The sequence below is a fragment of the Pezoporus wallicus genome, unplaced genomic scaffold, assembly GCF_028554395.1.
Source record: "Pezoporus wallicus isolate ANWC-B61680 ecotype Strahan unplaced genomic scaffold, APGP_CSIRO_Pwel_v1 contig_13458, whole genome shotgun sequence".
Taxonomy (NCBI): domain Eukaryota; kingdom Metazoa; phylum Chordata; class Aves; order Psittaciformes; family Psittacidae; genus Pezoporus; species Pezoporus wallicus.
Genome location: NW_026635549.1, coordinates 185531 through 210418, shown reverse-complemented (window position 1 = coordinate 210418; position 24888 = coordinate 185531). Strand labels below are relative to the sequence as shown.

The window sequence follows — 24888 nt, the reverse complement described above, 5'->3', positions numbered from 1 at the left end:
CAGCAAAATATATTGCTGTGCTGTAAACGCATTAATATCCCTTGTCAGGAAGATCATGAAGACTAATAACTTACAAAGACTGTTTACAGAATTAGCTGAAGAAGCTAAGTTTCTCTGTTAAATTCACTTTTCTGCTAAAGGCTTAGCAAGATCACTTAGTCTTTCTGTACCTTTTTCATATGTAAAATGCTTGTAACAATACAGGCACGGTGGGTGCCAATAGACCGCAATATATGGGATTGCACAATGAATTGATTTTCAATTTTCTTAAAACAAATATATTTTCTCCTATGTTAAATATTTATTACTCTAGCTGCAAGAATAGCTGTCATTAGAAATAGAAATTTATTGTGCAATTCAACAGCTTTTGGACGTATCTCAACTGCTGAAGTATTTATGCTAAGTGGAAGAAAAAAATAATGCCCCCATTGAACTGGTCTTCACTGACATGTAGATGCCTCACTGCATGTTTGGCATGTATCTGAAGGGGGCCTATAGGGATGCTGGGGAAGGACTCATTAGCAACTGTAGTGACAGGACAAGGGGTAACAGGTTAAAACTTAAACAGGGGAAGTTTAGATTGGCTATAAGGAGGAAATTCTTTCCTGTTAGAGTGGTGAGGCACTGGAATGGGTTGCCCAGGGAGGTTGTGAATGCTCCATCCCTGGCAGTGTTCAAGACTAGGTTGAACAAAGCCTTGGGTGAGATGGTTTAGTGTGAGGTGTCCCTGCCCATGGCAGGAGGGTTCAAAATAGATGATCTTTTGAGGTCCCTTCCAACCCTTGGGATTCTGTGATCTTAAGGTCCTTTCCAACCCTAACTATTCTATAATTCTATGTTTCTATGATTCTATTACAGCTTGGCAATGGCAGTGTTTTCATTTCAAACAATTTTTGAGCAATGGGTTTTGATAGTGTTGTGAAATGCTGGTCTCATGTTTTACAATGATGTGGGCTCCTGAAAAATAATTAAGCAGCACCCAAGCACAAAACCAAAACCTATTAGGTTCTGTCGAAATTACTGCTGGGATTAGCTTAGTGCAATGATCGCTTCTCAAGTCTGGAATAATATCAGGGTAGCAAGACTCACATAAGCATAAATATTTCTGATATCCAGCTTATTCTAAGTATTTGCATCTTCTGCTTCACTTCTCAGAGGTATGTTTCTTAATTTTCTACAAGCTTTTCAAGGTTTTCACCAAAGAGGCAGCAGCGATGCTTAGCACTTGAATCACGCTTTTCACTTTCAAAATATTGTAGATATTAAACAGTTTTTCCCAAACTCATGAAAAAAAAAAACTGAGAAATGAGGGGAAAAGAAGTTAAAGGTGTTAATGGAAATTTGGTGCATACACTTTGATAATCACCCCACTCCTATTGCTGTTTTTCTAATTAGGGAACTAAGATGGCCAAACCATGATTTCACCCCATCTATTTAACTAGCTCGTAGCAAGCTCTGTCCCCTATTTCAGAGTTTTATCTCAGAGTACTCACTGGGCTTACTACACTTGTAACCTCAAATGTAGTAGCAGTAATGTAGTGTCATCTATCCTTTGTAAACCAGGCTGCTGCTTGTGAAATGCACTGTCTAGATGGCACCAAATGGGAATTTTCCCAGTGTTGGTGTCACGACAACATTGGTGACAGCTCTAAAATAAAAATTAAACAATTGAAACTGATTTCCTTTGTTATCAGAATTTGACTGTCCCAGTTCAAATGTGGCCTTAATCAGCTGACTGGAAAAAAGAGCCCTTACAGCCATAGAGAAAGCCTTGTAGAGCTCTTGGTTCTGTACTATAGGATCAAAAAAAAGGGCTGAACAGCAGATGTAAACAGCTAACTGGGGATATAAAAGAAGAGATCTGCCCTTTAAAATCTGCTTTTATCAGTTGTAGAGAAGCTGTTAGTATCCAAGCCTGTCAGATAAGTGGCATTAGAAAGCTGTAAGATTATTGAGGTTATTATTCTTCAAAATTGCAGTAAAAGACACTAAAACTGAGTTAGGGCTCAGTGACTTGAAGTACTGCCTGAGCAACCTATGAATAAGCAGACTCAGCCATATGAAAACATGCAGTCATGTTTGGACGTTCAGAAAGTTATTTAGCTCTGTTGAGCAGTCTCTCCAGTATCTGCACTATGTGTGCTTGTGTTCTGTGGAGGTAACCTCTAACTCTTCACAAAGAAGCACGGTGGCATGGGTTAAATCCTTTGGATGGTTTAAGTAATACTTCTTTGCTGGGTCTTTTTTGGACATATCATTTGGGAAGAGCACTTGTCTGGAGAGTTACAGCAGTCAGGTCCTGATCGTGCTGGTATTTCTTCAACTGAAAGGAAAATATGGTGCTCATATCTCAGAGAAGGGTGATGGGTGCTCTGTCTGAGGATGGGTCTTTTGCTGGACTGGGCTTCTTATATTCTCTCCTCAACACATTCTGCAAAGATGCTACTGCATTTTAGCCTTTTCTCTGATATTAGAATCATAGAATCATAGAATCATTAGGGTTGGAAAGGACCTTAAGATCATCCAGTTCCAACCCCCCTGCCATGGGCAGGGACACCTTACACTAAATCATATCACCCAAGGCCTCGTCCAACCTGGCCTTGAACACTGCCAGGGATGGAGCATTCACAACCTCCCTGGGCAACCCATTCCAGTGCCTCACCACCATAACAGGAAAGAATTTCCTCCTTATATCCAATCTAAACTTCCCCTGTTTAAGTTTTAACCTGTTACCCCTTGTCCTGTCACTACAGTCCCTAATGAAGAGTCCCTCTCCAGCATCCCTATAGGCCCCCTTCAGATACTGGAAGGCTGCTATGAGGTCTCCACGCAGCCTTCTCTTCTCCAGGCTGAACAGCCCCAACTTCCTCAGCCTGTCTTCATACAGGAGGTGCTCCAGTCCCCTGATCATCCTCGTGGCCTCCTCTGGACTTGTTCCAACAGTTCCATGTCCTTTTTATGTTGAGGACACCAGAACTGCACACAATGCTCCAGGTGAGGTCTCTCCCTTTAACCCTGACCCACAAACACTCTGTGGACTGCTCACCTGTCCCCAGACAGAGTTCCATACTCCATATTCCCCATGACATTTCAGAACCTAAGGTATCTAATATACCTTAGGATGTTACCTGCTTAAAGTAGCTAGCATAGATCAAATGGACTGCTGAGAGCTGAACTTGACTCTTATGAAAGTTTCCCTGCATTAGGAACATAGTGTGGTCTCCTGTAAAACTGGGCTGTCATCATCCAAATCCAGGAAAGCACAAAGCAAAACATGCATCTTTTTCTGTCTGCCCTTCCCATTTCCTTTGCCAAATGAGAGGTTTGGATATGTTCATTTTCTATCGCTTCAGCTGACACTCAGCAGATGCAGATGTGTTATTTTTATATACATCTGCAAGGCTGAGGGCAAACAGAACTGAGTGCTGTTCATCAGGTAGAAAATTAGAAATGGCATGTCTGCCTCTTAAATAGAGCTTACAATTGGACATATAGATATCAAATTCATACTTACAGCCTGAGCACTGAAAGGAGGAGGTAAGGATGAGCTTGCCTAGGTCTCTCTATTGCCCAAGGTAGTCATAGTCAATACTTCAATGTGCATTCAATGGTGCCTAGAGTGAAGGTCTCCATTTGTTTTATAGCTGGGCCAACTGCCAGCTTGCAAAAGTACGCTTTACAGAGACAGAAATGTTATCAAAGTTGTAAGGTTAAATAATGCTATGTTATCAACTTAAACCTGGCTCTCAATTTGAAATGTTTAGGAAAGAGCACTGAAGTCAGCTTGCATGTAATTTTAATTTACTAATAGAGTAATCAACATCTGTAGAGCTTGCAGCCACAAAATCTTTCACTCAAAGAAAATTGTGCTCAAGATTTCTCCTGTCTGAGATCTATAATCTCATTTTAATTAGCATTGCACATGACTGTTCCAATCAAAATAAGTCAGTGCCATCTGCATTCATGGTTAACATCAGCTAGCATGATAGCAGTCAGTGATTTTAAGTTAATACATGGGCTCTGAGGCACAAATGTCTGTTCAAGGACAAAGAACACTGCCCTTTCTTTCTACTTCTTAGCTTTTGAAACACCTCATTCATCTTAAAATTTGTCAAACACAGAGCATTTCCAGTTTGGCATCTGTTTTACATATGGGATATGGCAACCTTGAATATTCTCTGCAACAGAAGATATTGTCATTTGTTTGAAGTTATTTAATTATTTATGATTGGATTACACCTGCCCAGTATTCTGCGTGGTTGCCTGCTGTGTGGTTAGGGGTTTGAGATGTTGATAGGCTTCCATGGCAAGGAACACAATTCAGTGTTTTTCAGTATTCAGTGAAATGTTAAGACAATGGTTGTCCGTAGAGTGGTAAAACTAAGCCCATTGCATGTGGATAAGGACAATACCAGCAGGGTGATATGTTGAATGCCTGTTTGCGTGTGCATTGCCATTTCTCCAGAGACCAAGTGTCATTAATTGGTAGGGAAGAGGTGACTGATGACACTCAGCTGCTTCTGGATTTGGATGCTGCTTCATCATATGTCCTCACAGAATGCCTTATTTGAGAAGGCAACAGATGAAATGCTACTGATAAGAATCCTTAATGAATGTAACTTACTAAGATATCATGAAGTTTTTAAAGGATTTCCATGGCTAAGTCTTTAATTTCTTCAAAGGTTACATGCAGTCCAAGAACATTTACAAAAGAAAGGCACAAGCATATCTGATCCCATGGATTATGTAAAATTCAGCAGTCTTCATCCTCAGAGAGGGGAATTATCTTGGCTTTTCTGAAAGCATTAGTACATGACTGTAAACTCTTCAAGAGAAGACATATTCCAAACAGCATTCTTCCTCCTCCTCCTAAACCAAACCTTTCATGCAGACTGAGTGCTTCCAAGAGCTTTGAAATAGTTTTGGTTGTGCAGTTACAACTCTGGTAATTTTTCAAGTTCTCTCATTATAAGCGGTAACCTTGAGTGTTTTAAATCTACCCATAAAGCTGCCATAATCACTGTCTGCAATTGCACTAAAATGCACAACAATTAATTATATCAAATCCTTCTCACAGAAGTGTTTTTCGGTGAAGAGATTGCCATGAATTTATTTCTGACAATAAAAGAGCAGGAATTATTATACACCCCTTGGGACCTTACTGATCTAACAGTTCTGTAGTCAGGTTTATAATCATATTATTTTTTCCTATAGGAAATAAGCATCAGTTCTTGATAGGCATCTTCTTTAAACAATATTTTACTTGGGAAAAATATTTTTCCCCATAAGAAACCAAGATCTGGATTTTCAGCTAGGTAGCTCCAATGAGCAACCTGTACTGATGTACAGCCCTGCTGGGATTCATGTGCAGGGGCTTCCCTTGAGAAACTGGAATACGTCTACCTTGAAGTCTGCTTGTGTAGGTGCCATGCATAGGACTGGGCAAGGCTGAGAACTAGTATCACTGTACTTGGTAATACAGAGCTCAGGACAGGCTGAAGATCCTTCCCAGGACCTGGGTTGAATACTGAGGCAGTAAGATCATGCTAAAATATGCCTAGCCACAGTCTGATAGCCAGGTAACTTAAAGCTAGCCCTCAATTTGTGCTTATGGAGTCCCTAAATGTATATATATGCATTCTATATTAATATACATGCCCTAAACATGGGATTTTTTTTGTATAGGCAGACCAAAGGTAGAAGTCCACTTCAAACTGGTGGAAAATATCTTCAATATCAAAGAAAAGACCTAGAGCTGCTTGAGTAGGTGCTGCAGTACAGAGGGACAGTGACAGAATGGTGCTGTGTGCACCCCAAGTTCATTTGGAGGGGTCTGTGCCAGACTAGCATTACTCTGGTCAGGGTATCTCTCAGTTTAGTTTTGGATTTCACGAATCCAATGTGTGCAACCTAACACAGCTCCAGGACATGAACCAAAGCACTGGAGTAGGAATAATCAATAGATTCCCTTTGAAAGCTCACTTCTGGTCTGAACTAGATGCTCATATAGGTGCATCCATTCACCTGAAGAAATGCATTACCCTGAGCACGGTTTTGGTCCCTTGTGTTTAGTCCTTCTAAAGCATCCGTCTGTCTGAGCACAAGCGAGTGTGAGGAAAGGACACATTCAACAGCCACAAACTGCTGTTGGCAAGGTGACAAGAGGGGCTTCTCAATTCCGGGTTTATTTACTAGATCCTCTGATATGGCAATTGTTCTTCATGAAGTGAAACAATAAATAACATACTTTATGATTCAGCTTCTCTTAAAAAAAAACAGTGTTCCGTGAAGATTATCTTCACAGTGGGAGTTTTTCCTCCAAGCAAGGTCTTTCCCTTTGGAAAGGAGCAAGGGTTAGCTGTAACAGAAAATAGGACAAATTGTTCAGAAGTAAATGTTCCCAAGGCTGATATCATCACCTGTCTTCATATCTTTGTTTCCTTCCACAGAGCCATGTTTGACTATGACAAGAGCAAAGACAGTGGCCTCCCAAGCCAAGGACTCAGCTTTAAGTATGGAGACATCCTTCATGTCATCAATGCCTCGGACGATGAATGGTGGCAGGCGAGGAGGGTCACTCTGGAGGGAGACAGCGAGGAGATGGGAGTTATACCCAGCAAGAGGAGGTGAGTGCTGCCTCTTTCTTCCTACCTCCTTGGCCATGGTGACATTCCATTTTATTCCAAAGACCTACAGAAAAAATGGGGAAAGTAGAGGAAATTCCCACAGTTTATTTCAAAAGCTGGAAGAGATGATTTTTACTGTGAAATTTAAAGAGCCCCGACTGTTTAACTTTGCTCAAAATAAACCCAAAAGGGGACTCAGTTATAGAGGATTAGTAACTTCACAAAGAAAAGGGGAGGAAGGTGAGAGAGCACACCATCTACTAAAGAGCTTTGGCAGAAAAAGGAATAACCAGAACCCAAGTCTGGAAATGAGCTCTGAATTTGAAGTAGAGCACATGGTTTAATGTCAGAGTGATTAACCGTTGCATCAAACTGCTGAGAGACGTAATGAATGTCTTGATATTTTCAAATCAAGGGTGTATGTCTTTCTTCTCAGCCTGTGTGAGGTAGAAGAAAATGACACTAAATAATATAGTGGTCATCTTTGGCTTCAAAATCTGTTAATTTAATCTCTGCCTGCCTGGAAACTGATGGATAATAAATATCACAGTATTTTTTTCATCTAGTGCCAATGAAGGAACTTTCATCCACTCTCCAAGCGAAATCTGAATCTTTGTTTAGCTGTGACAGATTGATGCTGGCTGACAGAAAGAGAACAGGCATCTGAATCTCTCTCATTGTTTGGATTGTTTACTCTGTCTGGATGCTTTTGTAAAATTGGCCACAAGTCTCAGATAGCATCAGAACTACAACACAAATCAGTATTACTTTCTGCCTCTGTGGATAGTGGCTATAGAAAGGTCAAGAACTGAGCGGGTAGGAAGAAAATGAAATCTGCCAAACCACATTACATTTCTCTTTCGCAGCAGCGCTCCCATACTGCATGTAAACTTTCTATTCCCAGCTATCTCAGTTTTAGCATTAAGATAAATATGATTTTGCCCGTTTTTTATAGTGAGGAAATGGGATATTTGATACCCTATAGAGCACCTGCAGCTCAAGAAAGTTGGCTCAGGTGCTAATAGAGGTTATGGTACTCCTTGTTTTACATCATGTAAAAGTAAACTGAAAGACCATCTAATCGTGACCAGGTGTGAACAGCAACCACACCAGGATTTTCAACAAAAAGTAACTTTGGAGTTTTATAATAGAGAGAAATAAACACTACATTATAACTTTTAAGATGGGGAAAAGTGTGCCCATTAAGCAGATTTATTCTCTAGATATAGAAAAATGAATACTTGCCTGCTATTAATTGCTACAATAAATACTGTTGTAATGACATGATTGGATCACACATGGCAAAAGAAGGAAGTCTATTCAGTTACTACCAAGGGATGTACGTGCACAAAGCTCACGCAGTGTAGTGCATACTCTGAGAGATACAAAAAGATGTCATACATAATGAAACAACTACAGGGAGAAAAGGGCAAAGCAAAGCAACTGATTAATATGTAGAGTTGTATCTTCTGTAAGGCAGAGAAGATGTAAGGGCCTAAAGCTTCTTGAGTTGCCTGCACAGTGATGTTTTCAAAGACAAAAGATGGAGCCTCTCTAGTCAAGGTCAGACATGCAGTACAGCCTAGGAAAAACGTGTGGCTTAGGGAAAGAAAAGAGGGAAAGGGGGAAAGAGAGAAGAGGCAAAATGAGAATAGGTTGGCTAGCATCTAAAAATAAGAGTCCTGAATCTGAAAAGGTGCGGGGATAGTTATCATCTGCTGCACTTTGTCATCCTGATTCTTCACTAGTGAATCTGAGAGGTCTGGAAAAGTCAGTGGCATCTGATTTTCTGTCTGCATTAATATAATGATGTGATACACCTGAGCTGGGGGGTTAGTGAGGAGGTTGCTGTTATTTCGTAAGAGGCTTCAGTTGTACAAGGTTGTTTTTCCCAATGCACTGAAGAGTGAGTGTTATTTCCTTTCTGTGGATTCCGGATGATCCCTCAGAGCCAGTGAGACTGATGTGCTCTTGCCAGCACCTTCTGTGGTCATTCACACCACCCAAGGGGAGAATGAGCAATCAATGCATACAGGGCTGAGCTACAGACAATAAAGCTCATCATACTGCCGGAATGTTCTAATTCAGAGTAATTTCCTCTGCAGGTGTGGGTTATTGACTATGACAGGCTTGATCTAAAACAGAGTAGCCCTGTGATTCATTTGACCAAAGGCAGGCAACTATGGCATGGGGATCTTCATTTAAGCTGCTTTCTCCAGGATGCTATATCCTCTCATAGTTTATATGGCACTATTTCTATAGGCACTGCATTATATGCAATACAGTGTATGTAATATCTAGTGGTAAAATATGCCTTGTGACATAGCAGGAGGAAAAGACCACCTGTGGCTGTTTGCTGGGCTGTGATTTGCCCTGCTAAGCCCAACTTCGTATGATGTTGTAGGTTGAAGAGATTTTATAGTTGTCTTGTACTTTTCAATCCCCCATTCATTTTTGTTCCTTTTCTTAAGGTTTGGGGAGGGTGGCAGTGATGTTGAGGGTATGGTTTGGTGGGTTTGGGTTTAGTGTTGTGCTTGGACTCCTTCTTCTGCCTACCTATATATGCAGGAATGCTATCCTGTGGGACTGTAACATTTTTGCACTGTGGGTCAGGGAGAGGCTGTACATACCCAAGGATTATTAGTGCCAGGGTGAGCCTTTCAGCTATCTGCTTTACTACCTTATCTCCCATCCAGCAACAGCCAATATACATTTACTGCAGTTTTCCATAACTGAAGTTAGTAGGGAATAGCTCTGAAAAACAGTGAATGCTTCAATTTTATTTTGGGGTGTGTGTGTATATATATGTGTACAATTATATGTATATATACACACACAAAGCCATTAAAAGTACATTATACAACTTCTTTAATGTGCTGTGTAATGGTATTTGTTTTCCAAGTATCTGCTTTTGCATGGTTTATTACATCTATTTACAGGAGAGCCCTTCACACAGTGACATTTTAGCATGAACTGATAAGAGAAATTTTTAAGTCAAGACTCCATGCTATTTTTCTATTATATATGTGATATACCAGAAGAAATCATAGTTTATAAGGGAACTGCTACTCATTATTACCAACCTTTACCTCTTAGTGATTCAATAGAGCTTTAAAAGCATTTATCATTAGAATTCAGTGCTGCTGCTAACATATGCCGTCTTAATGATTAAATTGTCAAGTCAAGCTTTAAGAGAGAGTTTTGGAGGGCAGCACTGCAGGTAGAGGAGGGTTACCAAAAGAGGCAGCATAAAGAAATGAGGATGGCCCTGTGTTTCTTCACTAATCTGTCCAAGCACCAAATCCCATGAATTGGTGAGCCCATGAACTCAATGGGGATTAACGAAACCTAAATGCTCAGTATCCCAAAGTGCTAAAATATCATTTCAGCCCTTTCTATATCTGAAAAGAATGTTTTATTAATTCGTCAATATGTACTTATTGTCTGATTACAGTTCTCAGCTATGGGACTGAGTAGCCGGTTGCATAGTGACCAAATATAATGCTATAAAGGTGATGTGATACTGTACCGTACTGAAGTTCGGAACAGTAGGATTTTGGCAATAAGAGGCTGCAAACCACTTCAATAGTGGTTCAACAGTCACCAAATAGTTGTTATTATATAATATTAATGAATGAATATTGCAGGCCAAATTTATGTTGGCTCCACATCCACCAAAAAAGATTTATCCAAGCTATGTCTAAGGTGAGAATGGGCCACAGTTATTATGCTGGCAGGGTCTCCAAAGTGAGGGAACATAGCTACCAGTCCTGCCTCAGTGTGTCAGGCATCCTGTGGTATTATGTGTGCACTATGATTACACATGTGAATTGCTCTTCTATTGTCAGATTTACTATTTTATACTAAAACAACCAGCAGAATTAGATTTACACTAGATATTTCTTCATTTAGATGTATAGATTTAGATTGGAACATCTACACCTGCTGGGATTTGGACCAAAAGAACTTTTGTTTGCCTCATTGTCCTTCCTGTTATCTGGATAAGCAAATTCATTTCAGCTTCCCAGAAAAGGCAGCAGCCATCTGAGCAGCCCGTGTATGATTCCCTCCCCATGGAAGCACTCACATTAGTCAAAGGGAAAAACAACAAGCATGAAACCAATGTGCATAATTTAAAGTGTATTAAATTCCTAACCAGATGTTCAAACCCAGTAGTAAGGAGATATTGATCTGTTTCAACACTGATTTTACACTTCCAGTTCTTTCTACTTTCTCTTTGAGGAGGCTGCACACAGAAAAGCTCTTACATTACAAGCCCCATACAACAACATTAATGTCAAACTTCTGTATTTCCTATGACATGTTTATCTGCTTGACTTGGGTTTGTGGGTCTAGAACTTATTTAGATGGCAATTTCACACAGATTGCCCTAGAATGGCACTATTTTTACTACTTCCCAACTGTGGCAAACATGGATTTGGTCCTAAAACACCCAAAATACTTACACTAATCTTTCTGTTGTCTTTGAGATGCACAGACACAAAACGGCTCATGGACATGGACATCATTCTAAGAAATCACTTTTCAGTTAGTTTAAGTACTTCTGACTACAAAATGTTATGCACCTCTGACAGCTGTTATTGTCAGCTGAAGGTGTGTGATGGTACCAACCTGATATGTGTGATATCAAACAGACAACATTCTCCCCACAAATACATGTAACCACACTCTCCTTTGAGAGCGCAATGCGGGGGAAAGTAAAACAAGTTTCACAAGTATTTAAGGACATGGAACAAGAGGTTTTTCCCAGCATAGAAGTCCCTGTGGGCAAAAAGCCAGCTTAAATTTGTCACTCTGCTCATCTTTGCAGAAAGGTGTTTATCCACTCAAGTGAGTTTTATTGACAACACCAAGCTGTGTGGTGCAGTCAACAAGCTGGAGGGAAGGGATGCCATCCACAGGGACCTTGACACGCTTGTAAGGTGGGCTTGAGTGAACCTCATGAAGTTCAGTAAGTCCAAGTGCAAGGTCCTGCACCTGAGTCAGGACAATCCCATGCACAAGTACAGGCTGAGCAGAAACTGGATTGAAAGCAGCCCTGAGGAGAAGGACTTGAGGGTGTTGGTCAATGAGAAGCTCAACATAATGCAGCAGTGTGCGCTCAGGGAAAGACAATGATAAGCTGGGCTGCACCTAAAGGAGCATGACCAGCAGGTCTAGGGAGGTGATACTCCCCTTCTTCTCTGCTCTCATGAGAATCCACCTGCAGTCCTGCATCCAGCTCTGGGGCCCCCAGCATAAGAAGGATGTGGACCTGTGGGTGAGAGTCCAGAGGAGGCCATGAAGAAGGCTTAGAGAGTTGGGCTGGTAAAGACTGGACAAGAGAAGGCTCCTTAAGGGGAGACCTTAGAGCAGCTCCAGTGCCTAAAGGGGCTACAGGAAACCTGGAGAGGGAATTTTTACAAGGGCCTGTAGGGACAGAACAAGGAGAATTACTTTAAACTGACAGAGGGAAGACTGAGATTAGACATTAGGCAGAAGCTCTTCCCTGTGAGGGTGCTGAGGCGCTGGCACAGGGTGCCCAGAGAAGCTGTGGCTGCCCCATCCCTGGCAGTGTTCAAGGCCAGGTTGGACAGGGCTTGGAGCAAGCTGCTCTAGTGGAAGGTGTCCCTGCCCATGGCAGGGGGAGCTTTCAGGTCCCTTCCAACCCAAACCAGTCTGAGATTCTATCCTATGATTTTTAAGGGTTTCCTGTAAATTACTATGACATTTCTAAACATCCCTGAAGAATTTAAGCCTTAGAAGATGAAACTTTTTAGCATGGCCTAATCAGGTAAGCTTTGTCTAAATTAAATTACATGACTATACTTACTAATCTAATTGGAAAAAAACAAATGGAAATAAATTTATATGTATGTGTTAAGTATAAACCTCTTCCTGTTCCTTTGCAATGATGGGGAACTTTTATGCTGAAGCAAAACAGCCCTTAGCTTTTAAACAGAATAAGGCTGTTCTACAATTTTATGAGAATTCATTTCCTAATGGCTTTAGGTCTACACTTTTCATTATTGACCCGGTACTGTGCTGTTCTCTATAAGCAAGTCACTGAAGGTAAAGAGCTGAGTAAGAACGTGTTCTCTACTACTGAAAAATACATGTTCTGTTGCAGGAGTGCTTAAAAATAATTTGGAGAATAGGAATCTATTGGTTAGTTGAGACCTCACATAAACAAGACTAAAGCAGTGCAGAAGACAGAAGCAGTAAAAACTATGGAGTGAGTCCACACATTCGGGCTATAAATAGTAATACATATTTTCACTTATCTTCCGCTTGACGGGCAGGCGATGCAAATAGAGTGTGGATGACCTGGAAATGGCAAAGCAAGACAAAAAGAAACACGTTAACAAAGATGTAAAATATAGCAAGGTCTTTTGAGAATCCAGTTTACATTGAATCGCATTGATAACTCTCCTTACTACAGTTCTTATGCTGGCTTTGGAATTAACTTTCATTCTGCAGAACACCTCAGTGCCAAATCTGTGCAAATCAGGCTACTGTAACCATTTTATTTGCTCCTCAGTGCCAGTTTGCAATGTGCATCTGTATTCTACATCAGTGATGAGCACTGTTATTGGAGATTAAAGCATGTCTCACTTGATATTTTACATCTCTGCTGTGAAGACTAATTACTCCTTTTAGAAAGGCACTGACAAAATTCCCAGTGGTCCATTAACCCCCAGGAATGGAGGATCACAGTTCATGTCTGGTTGAGTTGTGCTTGATTTCTTCTTTTTTGCAGTGCACACAAATAAATGAAAGTCTCATTTTAAAGAATCCCAGAGGCCCGTTTTCAGCAGCTACATGTGCCCAGAAGCACAAAAGCAGCAGTGAGTGTTGCACCCCAGTAATAAGTTTCTCAGATGAGCAGGAAGAGAACGACGTACTGAAGAACTGAAGTCTTGTACTTGCTAGTGAGGAAAAACTGAAGGCTGAGGTGTATTTTGAATGTACATCTCCACTTCTTTAGCTTTAGGGGACATGAGGTATCTACTACCTCAAGAAAGAACAAGTATACACGGTATAATTCAGCTGTCCCGTCTCAGATGGTCTTAGACCATTTCTCTGTACAAAGCAGTGTTTCTGCAGAGAGCTACATTTGGAGAGCAGGTGGAAAGCTGGAGGTGAGATCTCCATCAGTTGTGCAAGGTGATGCTGTCTCCACATGGGGCTCAGAGCTTTTCAGTTCCCAGGACACATTCGAATACTGGGTGTAGGTGTCTTTGAACATGTCTTGAAATCTCATTGGGTTTGAGTGACCCTCAGGTACTTTGAAAATGGAACTTGAGCTATGAAGTAGTTTTGAAAACGTCTGTACTTTCCTCATCCCTTACACATAGCTCTATAGAGCAGATACACAATTAGAAAGGGTCATGGGAGCAATGCATAAATCAGGCAAGTCAGGGTTGCTAATCTGGGCCTTCCTGAATGTAGCATATATGAATACTTCTTTCTCACTTCATCTTTTTTGCACAACCCCCATAATCCTACTTTGTGTAGCAGTGTTGAATGAAAAATTCATTTCTTCCCTTAAAAGCAATTTCCTTAGCTGTTTGATGAAAATGCTGTCCAAGGGATGGTAGGTTTGTTGTCAGCTAAAGCAATGTAAGGAATTTACACTTGTATGCTATTTAGGCATTTGCAATGTCAGCTGCTGCAAAAAAACTCCTTTGTGCCTAAACTCCCTTTTTCATGGGGAAAAAAGGGAGTCAATTTATTTTTCCTTAAATATAGCAATTGCAAACCAAAAGACTCAAAAAAGTTCTAAAAGTGCTTGAATAATTTTACCTTTAAAAAAAATATATTTTCTAAGAGCTGGATCAATGATGCTAAAAGAACTGGTATTCAGTGCTTTTTACCTGCATCATTTTAGTTCCTTTTTTTAGCTCTGTCTATGGCAATAGTGTCCTGGTAGCTCAGATGAGATGTTATGAGAACGTCCTAGTTCACTGCAGTCCTGCACCCTCACCACCTCAAGAAACATGAAACCTTTGGAGAACCAAGCTAAATTCTAACAGACTTCTCCAGCCCATGTAAAACCAAAGCCTTTCACACATCCAGATATTGGGTTGACTTCTCCAGCAAAAAAGAGTGGTGTATTTCTGACACCAGAGTAACCCAATGGTTTGCTGGTCTTGAATGCTCTGGTGCATTTCAAGACGAAGACCCAAGACATGAAGGCGTTAGAGCACAGGAGCTGAAGGACTTTAAAAGTATATTATAAACTGAGCATAACCATTTCTTTTATCCCATTCTTTTTCCAACAGCTAACCCATTTCATTGACACTTTGGGCAGTAACAGTACTGTAATCACCCTGAGATATATGAAATTTCAGCTTGGAAGTTTACAGTTCAGCTAAATTACAAGTAACTGAGAACAAGCTCATTGTGGAAGGTGTAAGGAAAATAGTCATAAAAGCAACACTGTGTTATCCTTAATACAGTACCAGATTATGAAATATTTGGAATATTCAGAAGGCAACCCTGTTAGCATGTTTGCCTGGAGGACTAATGGCATTTAATGACATTATTTATATACATCTCAAAGCAATGCAGAATGTTTCTGCATCTGTCTGCTATGCCTGTAGAAAGCCACAATGCCTCCATGGCTGCTAATGCAATTATGACAAAATTCATAAGTAAGATCCACTTTTCAGGGTTAATTTCCAAATTTCTTTACTCAGTGAATAAGAAATGAAGTTAAAAGCAGATGTTTTAGGAAGTTAGACAGGACTGGAATGAGTTTAAATGTTAATACAGATTAATAAGTAGAATACTGTGTTCATTTGAGCTAATTATTTTCTCAGAAGGCATCAGTCCTGTTTAGGCAATTACACAGCCTGAAGTCTTCATTTCTTATTGGTGCTACCAAGGGACTTCATCTGCTAGTTTAAGTTTGAGACTGTTCATGTGTTTTTAATTACACAGATTTAATTTGAAAGCCGCATTTGAGCTGTTTCCATGTGAATATTCCACGCTTACAGAGAAATGCATTTATTCTAAATTTAAACCGTAACTATAGCAACCAACATTCACTGTGTTTCAGTAGAAAATATATAAGCACACTCAGATAGAAGGAAATGAGTTAATTATCACTAGATAGACTAGAGGTATATTTTAAAAACTAATTATCAGAAATCCTGTATTCTTACTATCCAGGCTCAGAAGTCAAGATACTTGTACGAAGTCATTTGTGTGAATCTGTGAAAGTTGGAAAAAGGGTCATGAATGGACCAGTTTGGAGGATATAATAAGCCTCATTTTTTCCTAAGTATTTATTGGCTAATAAAAATATAATATCAAGGTCTTAAAAGCTAGTTTTGTGGGATTCAACTTGGATTTTCTAGAGCAACTCTTAGTCTTAGACAAATAGAATCATAGAATCATAGAATCATAGAATCATCGAATAGTTAGGGTTGGAAAGGACCTTAAGATCATCTAGTTCCAACCCCCCTGCCATGGGCAGGGACACAATAGAGTTATTGTTTCAATTATATCAGTTTTTTTTGTCGAGCCAGTAGACAGATTCTGAAGAAGATTTTGCAGAGGTAGTAAATGTCACTTGTACAGCACTGATGTATTAGTCAAGATGAGTAAGGACATGAATGGCTTTACAGAATCATAAAATCATAGAACAGTTTGGATTGCCCAGACCCAAGTGCAGCACCTTGCACTGGGCCTTGTTGAACTTCATGAAGTTGGCCCTGGCTCACCTCTCAAGCCTGTCAAGGTCCCTCTGGATGGCATCCCTTCTCTTCAGCATAACAATTGAACCACACAGCTTGGTGTCATTGGCAAATGTGCTGAGGGTGCACTCGATCCCACTGTCGAAGTCACCAACAAAGATGTTAAACAGCTTCAGTCCTAATACTGACCCCTGAGGCACACTATTGGTAACCGGTCTCTACTTGGACACCGAGCTGTTGACCGCAGTTCTTTGAGTGCAACCATCCATCCGATTCCTTATCCACTGAGTGATCCATGCATCAGATCCATGTCTCTCCAGTTTAGAAACAAGGATGTCATGTGGGACAGTGTCAAATGCACAAGTCCAGGTAGATGATGCCAGTTGTTCTTCTTTTATCCACCAATGCCATAGCCCCATAGTAGGAGGCCACCAATTTGGTCAAGCACAGTTGGCCCTTTGTGAAGCTATGCTGGCTGTCACCACTCACCTTCCTACTGTCCATGTGCCTTAGCATAGATTCCAGGAGGATCTGCTCCATGATCTTGCCAGGCATTGAAGTGAGACTAGCCTGTAGGTCCCCAGGTCTTCCTTTTTCAAAATGGGAGTTATGTTTCCCCTTTTCCAGTCAGTGGGAACTTCACTGGACTGCCACAACTTCTCAAATATGATGGAGGGTGGAGGAAGTGACCTGACATCTCTCTCTTTAAACTTGCTTTAAATGCTAATGTTATGCATAATAAGCCACCAATGGTCTTGGGAGACCAGGTGTCAAATATGCTGTACAAAACACTTCTATAATCAATGTGTGTTTCTGTCTTTTTCTGTTCTCCAGAGTTGAAAGAAAGGAGCGTGCACGTTTGAAGACAGTGAAATTCAACGCAAAACCTGGTGTAATTGATGCAAAAGGGGTACGTAAATAGTGAAACATTTTGAAATTGCACTTTGTAATTGTTTGATATGTTTCAGAGTAGAGCAAATTTTAGCAACGTAAGGAATATTTAGATTGTAGCAAACAAGACATGGGGTATAGTGAAATCTAGACAGGAATATAGTATGATATAATCTTTGAAATAATTAAATGCCCTTTTTATAATAATACTGACTGACAGTGCCTTCTGATTAGAAGATATGAAGAAAACAAAGAGCATTCTGTGATGATAGCTATGATTTTAGTTAAATGATGGATAGAGAAGACTGAAAACCAGTGCAGGTGGATAATTGTTTAATGAAATAGGGCAAGAAGTGTAAATTTCCTGGCTTCAAAAGCTGTCAAGTCTCAAACTAAGGTTGAAAGTTAGATTCCTGGAAGCAAAGTTTAGGTTTTGGGTATTCTGCTTTGACAGTTGTGACAGACATCGAACACAAGTGTGTTTCACAGCAGGCACAAAGGGCCAGCCATCATAAAACACGCAAGTAACCTTCCACCATCAATATCTGGAGTGAACAACATTCCTGCAGCATCTCTTTATTGTGGCCAACAGCCAACAGTTCTCACTAGCCTGATGTCTAATATCCTGTACATTGCCGTCTGGCTGGCAAAGAGTCATAGCATGAGAAATGCCCACAGTCCAGCCTGTTGAGGTGTATTTTTCTGCTGAAGTGTAGCTTGCATTTGTAGCAGTAGTGAATACTTGACTTTACATCTGCAGGGATTTATTTTTGATAACGGTCCAGTTGGCATGCATGGGATTTACAGCTGAGGGCTTCTGTGAGCAAACCAAGAGACAGAGCTTCAAAAGCCATCAGCAAATATTCCTGTTTGGCTGCAGAAAACATAGGGCAGTGCCAAAACTGGGTGATGAGAGGGTACAGTTATCAGTAGATGCTAACAAGGAACAAAACCAAGTGGTTCAGCTGGTCCCTTCCAGACTTGCTGTTCCTGTGGTCCTCTGCCTAGTTTGGAAGTCTCATTCTTCATCTCTTCTTGCTTCAGTTTTCCTTGTAATGGGAATAAGAATACTTGCTTTATTTGAGTTTATTCTGTCCTTGCACTCAGACAGATTAGCATCCTCAGAAGTTCCTCTAGCAATGAATATGCAGCTCCTAGCGCAGTGGGTCCCAAGCCCATACATGCCAGCAAAATAACATTTCAGACTTGCAAATACTTTCCTGTTACTGCTCTACAGAACAGTTCCTGAGTGTAAATATAGAATAACTGCACTGACTGAAGCCAGTTTTCCAGATTTATAAGGTATACAGAATCAGAGTTCAGCCTCTGCACATTATTTGCACATGCAGATAATTTGGTATAAAATGTGTAACAAAATGCATTGTGAAAGGGACTTCTTCATCTCATTGCATTTCCTCAGAAACCAGAAATCCATTTTTTAGTTGGAAATGACCACTCACTCTCTGCAACCCTGTAAATTAATGTTGCCATTTATTTGGGGAGATAATTGGCTTTATATTGCCAATGAAATCAGTTGTTAAATGTCTATTTCCTGTATATAATCAAAGCCTCAGGGGAATAATTCAGTTATACAACTAATGGTCCTCATTCAAGCGAGTCTGTCAAGAATTTAATTACCACTTGATTTCCCAAATTGTTTTTCCATTTTTGTCATCAGCATAAATTAATCTTCCAGCCACTCACATCAATGTTTGTTTCAGTCTTTAGGAAATTGCATAATTATAGACCAAGACTGTTGTACCCTTTTCAGAGCACACTTTCTATTGTTAGCATTTGCTAAAAATTCCATCATTTCGAGGCTTTGGGGGTAAAGATAATGTAGGCTTGTGTTTGAAAGAGCATAAAGGGAAGAAGGCTTCACTGTTAAATTAAGCATCAACACATAAAATGGGATATTCAAGTATACCTATATGTATGTGCATTTTAGGGATCAGTATTTCCATTTAGACCTTCAGTGTTCAAACAGAAGTGGTGTAAGCTGTCCAGCTTGCTTTTTCTATCTGGGAGAAATTCATTCCAGGTAAACAGAGCTGCAGTAAGCCCAGGAGAACTCTTCTGGTTTGAAATCAAGACAAAATTAAGATAGGAATGAGCTTATGTGTGTCTGTTGCACCTTTGTGCTCAAACATTCATGACCGTGTGGGGAAGTGGTACTATCTTAAGTTACTATAAAGATGAAATGAGAGAATCCTTTTCATGGGGTATTTCTAAATTTGGCTGGGAGATGTGAATGGAAGCATTTTTTTAAGCAAAATTTAACTGAATACAGAGAATCCTTGCATTTTTCACAATTAAAAGGGTTATCCTGTTGCACTTTTACCTTCATCACCTTGCTGGCCCTGACTCCTTTCTTCCCATATAGGAGCAATGTTTAAAAGCTAATAACCCACAGCAAGGGTTTCAGTGAAGCCAAAATTTCTTTGGTCTGATATAAAACTATGAACTGGTTATTCTACAGCTTTTAAAAGTCTTACACATTTATTGCTCATTTTGAATCCCAAATCCAGAGATAAGATACAAAGAAAGTATTACAGCTGGTGTGACGTTTGTAGCTGATCAGCTTCCTGGGTGTCACTAAAAAGGTGCTTACAAACATTCAGCAATACAGTTGACAAACCTGTCAGCAGGGATAGCTAAAGGATAATCTTTACAAAGGCCAGAAGTTCCTCTTTTTCAAGCCAAACTTGTGTGTTACCTCATCTAGAAAATCAGTTCTGTGTCTTTAAAAAATGGGATTTAGAATATATGTATCACTTTTAATTCACTTCATTGAACTCTTCCAATCCATGGCTTGTGAAATTAAAGAATATGAAATCAGGATGGATACAAACACAGGGAATTTGAATCGCTAATTAGGGAACTTCAGCTCTGGTCTCAAGTTTAAATCAGGAAATGGGTAGTACCTTTCCTTACAGTGCATAATTAAATTCTGATACTCATTATTACAGGATATTGTATGCAAAAATAAATAAGTTAAAAAGGAATTATAGAATCACAGAATCATTTAGGTAGGAAAAGAACTTTAAGATCAAGTCCAGCCTTTAACCCAACACTGCCAAGTCACCACTAAACTACATCCCCAAGCACCTCACCTGCATGTCTTTTCAATACCTTCAGAGGTAGTGACTCAGCTGCTTCCCTGGGCAGCCTGTTCCAATGCTTGATAACCTTTCAGTGAAGAAATTTTTCCTAATATCCAGTCTAAACCTCCCTTGGAGCAACTTGAGGCAATTTCCTCTTATCCTATCCCTTGTTATTTGGGAGAAGAGACCAACCCCCACCTCACTACAACCTCTTCAGGCAATGGCTCCAATGACAACTTTTAACACTTTTGTTATGTAGCTCAGGACATGGTAATTGTTGATTTCAAAAGCACAGAGGTCATAAAAGGGGAAGGATCATATTTCTTCTGCTGTTATTTTAAACATCTTTTGTTGGACAACTTCAGAAAACGCTACTGGGCTAACTGTATCTCCAGTTTAACCCAGCAGGTTTATTTTTCTTTCATATTCTGTTTATTTTGACCAAAAGGAACTTGTTTGTTCAGGTTCAGAGACATCAGCAGAATCCTAGGTCCGATTAACCTTTTTAAAGATATCAAACAAGTTAGAGATGCTAATACCTGTGTAACAAGGAAAAGAATACAAGCACTGGTATAAACACCTACATCTCACCAAGCAAAGATTGTGCTTCAGTTGTGTTGACCAAGTTAGTTTCTAGTTTCATTCATGTAATTGTAGAAATGATCTTCACCAGCTTTTCTAATTGTTACTGAAGGTGGATGGAGTATCAAAGCAACCATTCTACTCCTTTGGTTCCCTATGGCTGCTCCGTGCTATTGCATCAAAGGGCAGGGTTTCCAGGGCACTGCCTACCTTCAAGTTTCAAACATTAAAAAGATAAATGAACCTCAGATAACACAGTTATGATTTATTGAGCATTTGCTGCCTCAGCCTATGGGGCCCACTGGTCTATGGATAATGGATGGAAAATAGAGCAGCCCAAAGGCTTATGTCCAGTATTTGTGCTGGAGGAAGCTTCAGAAGTTATGTGAGCGTAAACTTAACTAAAAAGGATGCTTTATGCTATATTGAACTCAAGATCATATCCCAAGTATCTTCTGATGCTTACCAAAAGGAGCAGGGTTATGTATCTGCCAAAGTGGCATATTGAATTCTTGGGAATTCTCCCTCTCACAGCCTTCAAGCTGAACAAAAATAACCTTTCCTTTTCCAATGCTAAAACACACAGGGGTTGAGAGCTTTGCAGGCTGTTTTACTGAATCAAAACGAATGTCAAACGATGGATATATTACAGAAGGAAAAGAAATGAGCCAGTAATCTGCTTCTTTTCTCTGCTGTAATTACAACCAGTCTTTCAGAAGACAAAAAATAGCATCTCTTTTGCTTTTCTCCCTGTCAGATCATATGCCCTTTCTTGACTGTCTCTTGAAAATATTTTTATAGTGGAAACTTTAACTCTTGGAAAGATCTTTATGAACATCTCACATCCACTAATATTCAGGAATTTTGCCTGTTCCCATAGAAGTGTTCCATTATCTTCAAGAGTAATGTTAAGTAAAACTTCATTTTATATAGGGAACTGGTTTTTGATACCATTTTCTTTTCCATTTCATACCTTACTTGGCCAGTGACTCCAGAACATTGTCTTATAGACAAATACCCAGTTTCAGTTCCCAGTGAAATAAATATTCCTCTCCTCACAGTCTCTCAATTTTAAATGCATGTGTTAGGGTACATGGGGGGTGTTCACCCCATTATTACCAGGAAGCATTGCTAAATGGGTGCCCACCCTAGTGAGGCTGCTCAGCAGGGTGCCATACAGGGATGAGGTGCTTGCCAAGAAAAGGAACTGCCCCATTCTTCCAAAATCTCTCCCAGCAGCTCTGCTGCTCATCAGCAGTGCAGGTCCTGGGCTGTGAAACCATATTCCTCCATCAGCATCCATTAGGGTTTGTCTGTTCAGTTAGCTTGTCATCCACAGCTCTTTTTGTATTTCAGTCAGATAACTCGCGCTGCACTCAGCCTGCCCCTTCAAATGTTTCTGGATGTATTTATTATGACAGTCAGAAGTTTGATAGCATTTAATGATATTTCTTATGAGCAGATTCTGTTTATGGATCCCACAGTCCTGTCTGCAGTTTAAGGTCAGCCTCTTGCTCTTTGCACTGAGGCATGAAAGGAAAAAGCTAGATTTGACTGAGATAGCAAATTCTGTGCTGTGGTGTAAATAAAACCTTCTGCATACTCAATGCACCTCTCCTCCAAATGTCAAAATCCAGTGACTGTCAGGACTTAATACATAGGACACATTTTCACAGCTTATTATTTGGGGGGCAAAATAATTAAACCAATTTACCTGTTTCTGAACAATTTATGTTCTAGAAAATTGTGGTACTTTCAGCCTGGTCATCAAATCACAGAAAAACTGGTCTGTTTGGAACCTCAGGTGGTCACTGAGTCCAACCCCTGCCCTGAGGGTGTCATTTGTACCTTCCTCCTGTCTTGAAGATTCGTCTAATCTCTACTTAAAGGTCTGCTACAACAGATATTTCATGTTCTTCCCAAACAGCCCACTCCAGTGCTTCGCTCTCACCATTAGAAATGGTCAAACTGCTGCAGTTTAAACCTGGTTTTATTTCTTCTTCCATCAGTGTATATGTACACTGGATTTCTTGTCTTCATCTTCGCCAAGCAGAGCCTGCAGTCACACCTGCCCTGGTCTCAGCAATAGCGTCTGTGCTAGTGGTTCACCAGGACAGATCTGGGTGTACCAGTGCAGAGAAAAGGGTGGTCATCTCAGATGAACCCCTGCTTCTCTAATCAGAAAGTTTGAATATATATTAGGCTATGTATCCCCTCTCTTTGCCTATCAAGAGCATGATGTTTCACTGGTTTACTAAGCTTAAGTTTTCTATGTATAAAGTTTCCCCACTTTTAGGGAGAAACTGTTTTGTAGTCCATATTCAGAGAGTTTTACACATATTTAGTGCAGTTTGAACAACTTTCATTTGCACTTCTAAAGATAATTGACATAAGGAATGGATTTCCTAAAGTGATTGGAAAATAGTAGAAGAAAATCCACAATCTCAGTGTGTTCAAAAACCTACATCTTCATTGTGGAGCTAGCTGCTGCTTTGGGGAAGCCTGGTAATGCAGTGGGTTACATTGCACTGGCAGAAAGAGTAGATTCCCTGATGTGCCCCAATGTTGTAAAATATTAGCTGATTTTACATATATATTTCAGTATATATATAAGAATTTGCTGTCCCCTAAATTAATATTTGTCCACCTCAAAAATCCCACAGCTCTTTCTGTCTTCACGGTCAAGAGCACCAACCTACCACTGTTGTCTTAAAGAGATGTTATGGATCATGCACAGACTGTAGAGGGAGCGTGGGGTCACTGCCTCTGCACCTACAAAGTAAACGTTTCAAGCTAGATGCAGTGAATCCCATTTCTCTGAACCTTAACTGGGTGCATCCTCTAAGAAACACAGCAGCCATTTCAAGACATGGATATGGCCCTTCAGTACTTCACAAGGCTAAAATGTGTCAAGGATTTACAGTCCTAACCTGCTTTACCTTGATGAGCCATGATAGTGTAAACTTTAAGAACCACAGGGCCTTATTCAGACTGTGCAGTTTAAAACCCTAACATAGACATCTCAGCCACTTTTGGACTATTCTTTGCACTAGTGGTTGCAGTGAATAAACTAGGAACTTGTAATATTCTGAATATACTCTTCCATTACTACATTGCCAAATATATGATATAAATGCTTGGATAGGTTAGGTTAGGTTAGGTTAGGTTAGGTTAGGTTAGGTTAGGTTAGGTTAGCCTAGGTTAGCCTAGGTTAGTTAGGTTAGGCTAGGTTAGGTTAGGCAAAGCTATCTAAAAATACATAGGGTTAAACCCTCTACCCAGCCCAGCATGCAGCTCCTGCAATGCCAATAGGAATTACTATTGCTGTGGAAATAGTGCAGGCTCCTGAACTTCTTTTCATGTATAGCTACAGGTGAGAAAATGAGATACAAGGAAAAAATCCCCTGCTACTCAGAACTGAGCTTTATATAGAAAATCACTCTGCATGTCATTTATTTGCTAGAGTTGTGAATCAGTATTTTACTGTACACTCCCCCGTCTCAGACGGATTGAAATTCACTTTGCTGTAAGCAAAGCATGAGAACGATTTTTCATGTGTGCAACTTAAAATAAGCTTTGGAAATCATTCATGTCGTAAAATGCCTGTGTTTACATCTCCATTACTAATTGGCATAAAATCTTCCACAAAACCATTGTTTCTACGGTGTTGGAATTTAGTTGTAACTGTTCAGAAGTCATTCAAGAATGCTTCCTCTGTGATAAAATGGGAATTAATAGCAAGGATAAAGAAGTAATGTGAATTCATGCTGCAAGAATTCCTCACTAATTCATTCTTAAATGCAGATCCTTATCAGAAGTCAAAAAGAAGCTGGTGGAAATTATTGAAAGCAAATTGCAGAGCAGCAGTGTTTTCTCCTTTGCCCAGGGGCACAGCATTAGGTCTGTTGGCAAAGGGCATGATAGGTCTGAAGATACTCTCCAGAGCTTCAGTGTTAAGTTGCCCAGAACAGGGAGGAGAAA

At 40.1% G+C, this 24888-nt stretch overlaps 1 protein-coding gene across 25 annotated transcripts in view; it reads left to right on the top strand.

Annotated features, from left to right (window-relative positions):
* The window catches only part of DLG2 (discs large MAGUK scaffold protein 2), a 995744-nt gene that overhangs the window by 935718 nt on the left and 35138 nt on the right, over positions 1–24888 (top strand). For all 25 annotated transcript variants that reach the window (XM_057396723.1, XM_057396722.1, XM_057396721.1 and 22 more), the window contains 2 exons: positions 6450–6626; positions 17165–17240. In XM_057396723.1, the coding sequence (XP_057252706.1) occupies positions 6450–6626; positions 17165–17240 (253 nt within the window). The remainder of the gene's footprint in view (positions 1–6449; positions 6627–17164; positions 17241–24888) is intronic.